Raw genomic sequence first — 9,313 nt, forward strand, 5'->3', positions numbered from 1 at the left:
TTCATCACCAGCCGTTTGCAAATAAAATTGATTTCTCCCTCAGCCCCGCTTAACTCACCTACAGCTACAAACGTTTAGTATGATGTGGCGGTGAAAAAGGAAATGCAATCATAGACCTGCATTTAGATTAAACCTTCCTCTACAAAAAATTAGCGCAATATATTATGCATAGTGCTCAGAATAATGCGAAAGACTGTTGCTTTACGAAAGGCAGTATTGTGTTCCTTGTTTTCTGAATCCGCTGGCGGCTGTTCATTCACGCATCGAAATGTCGTAGCGTAGTTAGTATAATTAAAATGGTGCTTTCAAATAATATTTCAGTACTTTTCTGTGATTGGCGGAGTACATGTGACGGCGCAGTGTGCAGCATTAGGTACTGTTCATAAGTATTGGAATGGACCACGAATTCGCTAAGCTCAGATGCTACTGTCTAGAATTGAGTTTTTAGAAGACAGTATTGTGTTCCCATCATAATATACAACTGTAAAGCATTTAATAACGATCAGTCTCAATTTATGACTTTCTAAAGCCAACGACGACAGCGCCAGAGTCATCCGCTTCAACTCTTACTGTTACATACAGCGTTGCCTGCGTAAACACTTGCTGAGGTCAGGAGCAGGAGGCCTTAGACAAGGACACTGTAAACCGATTTGCATCCTTAAGGGTGCTTTTTGCCAATTACTCGCACCGTTACACCCTTTATGGTTGTAAGGGTGTGATGTATAGACCGATTTGCACCCTTAAGGGGCCTTGAGAATGAAAGGGTTTACAGGAATGTTTTACAGGGAAACGCCCTGCGTAACGTTTTAGGTGAATTTTTTGGTGGCTAATTTGGGTGGTGTTAGTGGTCAGTGCGGGAGTCCGTTAAGATAAGCAATAGACCAAGTGTATGCTAGCGATGACGTCCATGTTGCTGGTGATCTCAGTATATAATTAATTGAAAACTACAGGAGAAAGGCGCGTCTGCTTAAAATACTTACCAGAGAATAATGTAACAGGAAAATGGCACTATATTGCACCACATCGGAGCAAGTAGCCAGTTCGAAAGCATACAGCCACTATCTGATGATGTAAAACACGTCCACCAGGATCTTGTCTCTTTTTTTTTTTCTTCTATTTTTTTTCAGCACGGACCACTAGGGTTAATGAGTAGGATTTGTTTTGTGTTCAACCAGCACCTTCGGGGCTTGCGCTTCACCACAAAAAAAAAAAAAGGAAAAAGTAAGTAGCGAAATAAGCATCTTGTTCTGAGTGCGCAAACACGGCATCGTCATTTCCGTGTTTGGTTACGCCTGAAATCAATCACTGCACGCGCAGGCGGGCGGCAAGGGCAACGTTATTTGATTAAGACCGTCGAGCAAGGACACGAAAAACTCACTCTCGCAAAGTAAACGCCTTCATTCGGAGTGGAACCGACGGGGGTAAAAGAAATAAGAACTGCCTTTGCGTCTCCCGGGGAGAGGCGAAAAAAGACGGTAACGTCTTTCTCTGTAGGCTCGAACGCTCACTTCCCAGTAAATATGTTTCGTTTCAAAAGCCCACTGTCTATAGGCCGCGCTCTCCGTGAGTTGACTCAACCGCGAAGGGGTCTTGTTTGCCTTGAGTAACGCTTTCCTCTCTCGCTGTGCAGTGGAGCGGTGACCGCCCTAGCGGCAGCGCATCCGTGCACATCTTCGGTATCCGCGCATACCTATACGTGCGCACCTCCACAGAAAACCACTGGTATCGTTTCAGCGCCGGCTGTAACAGAGAGCTTTAGTATTGTGTATATGTGAGTCGTATGCGTAAAGACTTTGAGTTTGCCTTAGCAAGACGTTAGTGTTACTTGCGCCCATTTGGAAGAGTGACGAGTCAATAAGGAAATTGGTTTTATGGCGAAGCTGTATATGTCTAGACGTTTAGTCCTTGTGTCGCCTGTACCCAGAAACTATCATCATCAGCAATGGCTCGAGCATCGTGGTCTTTTTCCGCAGCTGGCTCCGCTGCCGCTCATCATTCCAGCGTAGAATTTCACTTCTTTTTTGTCGTCGTAATGGGGAGGCCGCGTTTATGGGGGAATCAGCCATTGCTTAAGGGGGTATGAGCCATTCATTTCCTTACGTGACGGACAGATTTAATTTTGAAGCAATTTAATTTTGAAGAATCGCAAGCGGCAAACCCACAGTCCGTCGTTCGCAAGCGCGAACGACGGACTGTGGGCATACCGTCAGTGACGTCGTTTTCTCCGTCGCAGCCGAACGTGTAATCTCATTAAGAAACACAAAGACGTAACCGATAATTGAGAAAGACTTTAATGTACCGTCGGGATAACCCGATGATAAAAACCGCGGCCGCACGTTTCTGCTTCACTGGTTAACCATCTGTATACGGAGTGCTTGGGCGATGATTTCTATTATGCGAACTGCTCTGCTTGGGCGACATACACATGGACACGCACGTAAACACGAGACACAGTGCTGTGTGTCGTCTAGTTCACCCGGTGCAAGGGTTGTGTTCTTTTCGTGTTTACATGCCACAGTCCCAGTGTGGGTCACATAATACACAAGTAACATCACAACTGCTTGCATTACACTCATTTTAAGCAATGAAAAGCGATCAGACTGTCTACAGTGACTTTTTCCTAGGGTGCTGCAAATATCAGTGCATTCCTAAAGAATACTCACGTTGTCACTGGAATTTTTTGTTGAAACCAGCGTGCGGAAAGAATAAAGCGTCTTATAGTTTTAATGTTGGAATCACAGCAAAATTCTAACGAAGCATATGGAGTGGTGCTATTATGCCAGCCAAAAATTATGTTGGATTTTTGATGAATCTGCCAAAGATACATAATTTCATTCCGACGTACTCTAGACTGCATTGAAGGAAAGTCAAGGTGGTCGGACGATACTTCGTGTAGATTTTTGTGTAGCCGCGATGCTCATACGTGTCACCGGATACATTTTTTGTTCTGTGACATAATTGGGCTCTAAGGGATGGTCGTGCCGGAAGCAATGATTAAACACAAAAAAAAACACACACACAGGTACATTGTCTTTAAGAGACAACAGCACAAAATGTAAATGCTTAAAGAATACAAAACCTCTTGGGCGATTGCGAATTGAGTCCCTTTTGAGAGTCACATTCCAAGCTCAAAACACGAAGACACTAGAGAGAGAGAGAACAAGGAGAGGAAAGGCAGGAAGGTGAACCAGACGAGCGTCCAGTTGCTCCCCTACACTTGAAGACACTAGAAAAGACGTAAAGTAAATGTGCTTTATGGCTGAAGCGTGTTATAGTGTACAGCTGTAATTATTAATGGATGACTTGGTTCAACCTCCAGTTCCGTAAATCGATCACTCTACGGAAGACTTGTTTTTCCTGTGCCATGATAACGGCGGTGGTGTTTCAAACTAGTTTATTTCTCCCTTTGTGAGGGGCTTGCTCGGCGAACCGGTTACACGGTCATCAGTGTGAACGATAAGTTGCGGCGGATGATAAGGATGAGATAGAATCGAAATGAAGTATAAAAGTTTTACAGCATGGTACACTCTCTTAGGCTGGGATAATAATGCAACGACACTGCTGCACCGCTATTCCTTATCGCGGTCTGTCAGTGATATGACCAGCGTTCCACCGAAGCAATCACCGCGACCGGCTGGCTGTGAACGGCGCATGAGAAGATAGGAATAGTGTTGAGCGAATGAAAGTGTTTTCTGCGTTACATCGACTAGGGGCGCTTACTTCAAAAACCTCAAAAGAACGGACTGGTGGGCTATAGTTGGAGCTGCATAACTTGAGGCATATATAGCGCAAAAGCGCGCGCAGGACGAAAGAAGGAGATGAAGACACAGCGCTGTGTCTTCGTCTCTCCTGCCATCCTACCTGCCCTTTTGCGCTATACCTAAAATTTGACAAAGCTCTTTGTTCGTAAGTACTTTTTATTGCGATAGCAATTATATGGACACTCAAAAGCAGATTTCTGCCGTCGGCGTCGCCGTCGCCGTCGCCGTCGCCGTGAGGTTCCGTATGACGTCATTTGGAGAAGAAGTCGTCGCCGCGCGCCGAACGCTGTATGTGCGAGTGAAAGGGCGCGAGGGGCGCGTCTTTCACGGGGAGTGAACGCACGGCGGAGAACAAACGCGCGTTCTGCGCCGTGCTCGCTTAAGGGCTGAAGAAGTAGGCGTCTCTGTTCTCCTTCACAATCACCATGTATGTAGAGCAAACGCGCCTTCTTCCGACGAGCGAGAGGCCGTGGGGGAGGGGGAGGGAAGGGAGGCGACGTTTAGCTGCGGCACGCAGTGCCTATTTATATCAGAGGCTCCAGCAACAGTCACCAACGCCGCACGCATTTTGAGCGAACGCGGGCAAAACGCCGATGGCGTCGACAACATATCTGCGTGTTGCGATGCTGCTGCATGTCCAAGTTTATACAGCTGATAAAGCTAATATCATTACTCCGTATAGCTCTCTACAAGTTTGCTATCGCAATTGATGCTTCGCCTTTCAGGTGAAACTGCGACAACTTTTTTCTATGAGCTAGCTGCCGTCGTTAATAATATGTACAGCACCAATATTGATTTCAAACTTGGTCTTATACGAACGAGTTTAGAGTAAGTGCAAATGCTATCTAATCCTGATGTTGAGCGTAACGTTTACGAAGGCCGCATGCCAGTGGCTTAGAGCATTTGCGAACTAAAAGCTTTGTGACGTCAGCCCTTGGGCCCGTACTCGCCAAGCTTTTCGTTTGTGCGTTCTCTATGCCATTTATACGTCACCTTCGACAATAATGTGCCCAGCTGTGAAATATTTCGCGGAACTTTTTTCTTACAAGTAATTCTAGCGTAAAATGTTTTTACGAATACAGGCCCTCCGGCCAAATTAGCAAACATGTTCTTTCATAAGTGCCCTTTGCCACTGGCCAGCCACCTTCGCTGATTATATAGGTCGAATATCAGGATTGGCTTAACTTTTCCCTCGCGAACAATTTCAGCGAAAGAGCTTTTTTGTGAACACGGGCTCTCGTTTCTAGTGGACGATACTTTTCAAGCTGTCACATTAGTGGCGGTTCAAGCTACGAAGAGTTTACCAAATCTGCACTGTCACACAGACGACGCCGTTGTGACATGTCAACACGAATGAAGCGCCTCGAAAATTCTTGCACCCCGTCCCTGTCTGACTGTACCATTTTTTTGCGTTCAATGCAGGCGGTCCTTCTAGTTCAATTCTGCGGCAAGTATCACTGCCGGTGTGGGACAACGCGGAGTGCAAAAGCAAGTTTACGCAGGCCATCCCCAAGATATTCCTGTGCGCCGGCACACGGGATGGCGGTCACGACGCCTGCCAGGTGAGAACGCGGCTTTGCCGCAATATTTGGAAACATGGCGCATACATTGCGACGTAGGAAGCACTTAATTTAAGAGGCAGCTCTGCTTTTGAAAGTCGCATATTAATGAATGAGTATCGAGAGATAATTGCTTTCGTTGTGCGTTCATTGAAGTAATTGTCGTGCGTTTTTTTTTTTTTTTCATTTAAAGCGAACAGTCGGATTTATTTACGAGTCTTGGTGCGCACAGCAGTAACTCTTTGCTGCTGCTTTTTTTTTGCTATTGTTTAATCACCATCGCCTCATCCCTGTAGTTTTTTAACTCGCAGATCAGGTGACACGTTTTTTTTCGCTGCTTTAGCGTACACTTACAGCTTTTTCAAAGTTGAACACGATCTTTTATAGTACTTTTACCTTAATTTACGTTACCGTACGTCTTTGAATTGTCCTAAATGCAAAGACTCTGACATCCTTAAACTTCTTCTACTGCGCTTGTAAAACCTTAAAGCCAACGCTGCCCTCCAACTCATTACAGCTTTTCCACATACATTACACACATCGGGTTCGTTGCAATACGTTTGCCCGGAGAGGAAGTATGCCATAAATATTTGAAACTTCGATTCTTCACCGAACAAAGAACGATGCCGACTAACGTAGGAAACTGATACTCAGGGCTCGGCAAAATTAAGATGCGCGCGTGATAAAGGAGAACTGCTCATGCATAAAAAGGCTGCAGAATTTGTTTCGCGGAAAAAGCCATTCGTCGTAATACAATAAACGTTGAGTTTAGTGTTCTGTTTTTAGTCTTTTTTGCAGCTACGTCGATGTACACGACGTTCGTCAGAACGTCGTGTACATCGGAGGGCAACGTAATTGGGGGGAGGGGGAGGTTGATGATCGCGGGGACCAACCTCTTTATATACCCCGATACCTTCACCACTTGTTTGGAGCAATTACTCTTTAGGCCATTAATACAAAGAATTACCAATAATGAGAGCATTAAAAAGAAGTGAAGCATCAACTACACAATTGTAAATTAGCAATAAAGAACGATATGACACTGCAGCATCGCAAACTGCAACACTATAGTATACTGCATCTATCTGGCACAACTAATTTTTTCACAAAATGCCTTACGTGGGTATGAGCCATTGCATTTTTTACTTGCTTACGGGCATATGAGCCATTTCCTACGGAGGTGTGAGCCATTCTTTAGGGGGTATGAGCGATTGCATTCGTCTTACGTGACGTTAAAATTTCTCATTGAGCAGGCATACAAATGCTTACGCATTAAAAAAACAACCTTCTGGAACGAAACAGGGCGGTGCAAAAATACTTTGAAATTGTATCATCATACGATACAAGTTACTCGGGCAACAACTATTTAAGACACAGATACAAGCTACTACCGCAATTATGGCATATGATACGATATTTTTCATTTGTATCTTGAGATACTTCGACACATTCGCAAATATTTTGTTATGAATCTGTACAATGCAACATCAAACACGTACGCACAAAAATATTTGCTTGGAAACTTCTCAACTCCGACGAACCTTGTTTCATTTCAATGAAATGGCAGTTAATATCTCAAAAGTTTTGTCTTTCTTGCTCAAAGTATAACATTTTCATTCCGAAACAATTTATAGGGGTTGCTTTAGCTGCTTAACATGAAAGCTCTTTATACACTGCACTGTCAGCAGTTTTTGCTTGTCGCTTTTGTAAATTGCTGGAAGTTGCTGCTCTTGCTTGATGACCAGCCAGCGGGTAGCCCTCTAATTACAAGAACGTCAATAAAAAGCCTCTGCACGATGGAGCAAATAACGCTTTTCAGACGGCGCGAGCGCCACCGCGTATATGTACTCCACCAATAGGGACGTGCAGACCTCATCACCTGCCCTCACTGGAGGTATCTGGCGGGAAGATAAAAGGATGTCGCTGCCTTCAGTTTTATCCATGTGGCTTAGTGGCAGAATTATGAGCTTGAGAAGGGGAGTTCAGCCAACGTTTATAGTTTCGCACGGTGACGTTGCGATAGCAGTAACTTGTGTATTAAGATACACAGTACGTTCTTTCAGGCATCGGAAATACAGATACTGATACACGTCTTGCCAGACTTATCACGATACAGATACAAGATATCCAAAGACAACCTAAGATAGTATCTAATATACATTTATCTTCGATACTGTAAGCACTGACTTCAAATTTGCAACTGAGTTCTTTCGGAAATATATTTCTCGCATACTTCGGCTTTTAGGTGTCTGTCACAATTGCATGCATTGTTATTCTATCAATAGAAATCAAACAAGCACGACTTGGCTAAAAAATAAGAGGTAGTGATTTTTAAACCTCATCTCCAGTTTGGATCTCAATACAAAGCATTAATGCAAAATATACAGAATTTCGTGAAAGTCTATTTTAAGAAGGGGTACTTTTTTCATCTAAATCACTAGAAAACCTTCAGATGGAGGATTTGTTGACGTCAGTTTCCATAGACCAACTACTGCTAGTGCTGCGGTTGACGCAAATTGTGTATTTTGTAACATGTTTCTAGTGTGACATTGGCTATCTACATTGCAAGTATCAACAAGTATTCTAGGTGAAATTTCCATGTAGCATGCGTTTTATTGACGTTTACTCTTATTAGCTTGCTTTTTATGGTATTATGGTATGAAATCGTCCATCGCTGCCTAATTTACCTAGTAAGTGCTAAGATCATTGAAATGCAAAAAGTATATAAAATTGTTCCCAGCTTGCAGACGAGAAATAGTGAGCTGAAATAGAGACATGATGTCCACAAAGCAGCACTCAAAATTTCCACTTTTAATTGCGGCAATAATGTTAATTTTGGACAACTAGAAATTTCTACAAAGACGCCCGTGAGCATGACTTTCCCGATAGGACAGCGCAATTTATAATCTTGAGGCCTTGACATCTGCAATTCTGACCTCACGAGAGATAATGGTTCTTCAGATAATCAGCAGATCACATGTCCAGGGATCGCTTTTCCTCGGTCATATTTAGCCCCGATGACGATTTTCGACATAGCGATTTGTCAGTTTGACCGCAACCCGGTAGCGTTGTGCAAGCTCGAGGAAACTATCAGTGTGAAGGAGTAGCTCACATAATTTCAGGGTGGAGCTCTGATGCTGCTCTCTGATCGCTGCGAGGCACACAGAATGAGCATAATGGAATGTCTCCGTGTTGAGTGTGCGAACTGTAGGCATTGTTGTTGCATAAGGTCTTCCCTCATGATGTGCCGGCCTGCGAGCTGTAAAGAGATGTCCATGCTGAAACGGCACGTGTTCTAATCGGAAGCATTTTCTTTTCTCTTTTCTTCAGGGAGACTCCGGGGGTCCTCTGATGGTTGAAGGTGAAAGCACTCAGTGGACGTTGATAGGTGTTGTGTCGTGGGGCATAAAGTGTGCCGAAAAGGGCCTGCCGGGTGTCTACACGCGGATAACCGAATTTCTCGGCTGGATCTACGAGAATGCTGTGTGACACAGCCGCGAGGCAAAGGATCGAGGAAGAGATCAACACTCATAGGAAATCAACTCATGCTCAGTCATCTTCATACTACTCATCTGCGTAGGAGCAATCCTGGTAAACCGTTTCAAGACGACGGGGGCCATTCATCACACAGCTCATGAACTGGATACACTCTGTAACGTCTCATGCTTTTTGAAAAACAATTTTCATTGAATACAAAAAAGGTGAAATAAAACAAGGCAACTCTTTGCTGCTTGCCTTCATTTTGAAGAACACTTAGAGTATGTTTTGTTCATAAGGGATACTTTAGGAAGCCTCTTAAACCAGATATCGTCGCCAATACAGCTGTGCCTTGTTGGTGCGAAATCAGCGGGCATAGATTTCTCTCGTGATATTTGCGGCGATAAGTAACGGCTTTTATCGGCAGTAGGATGCTGCCCAACTAGACATTTCACGGTGGCTACATGATGGTGCCATCAAGCCTGTGAATATTATAGCACATTTTTCTAAAAAAGT

The 9,313-nt window shown here is 44.1% G+C and overlaps 1 protein-coding gene across 3 annotated transcripts in view; it reads left to right on the forward strand.

Moving 5' to 3' along the window:
* LOC119455390 (spermosin-like) overlaps positions 1 to 9,063 on the forward strand; it is a 32,428-nt gene extending 23,365 nt beyond the window's left edge. For all 3 annotated transcript variants that reach the window (XM_049668736.1, XM_049668737.1, XM_037716789.2), the window contains 2 exons: positions 5,184 to 5,323; positions 8,651 to 9,063. In XM_049668736.1, coding sequence (XP_049524693.1) covers positions 5,184 to 5,323; positions 8,651 to 8,809 — 299 coding nt within the window. In that variant the 3' untranslated portion in view covers positions 8,810 to 9,063. The remainder of the gene's footprint in view (positions 1 to 5,183; positions 5,324 to 8,650) is intronic.
* Positions 9,064 to 9,313: the final 250 nt, after the last annotated feature.

Source organism: Dermacentor silvarum, chromosome 6 (assembly GCF_013339745.2).
Source record: "Dermacentor silvarum isolate Dsil-2018 chromosome 6, BIME_Dsil_1.4, whole genome shotgun sequence".
In the NCBI taxonomy this organism is placed as follows: Eukaryota; Metazoa; Arthropoda; class Arachnida; order Ixodida; family Ixodidae; genus Dermacentor; species Dermacentor silvarum.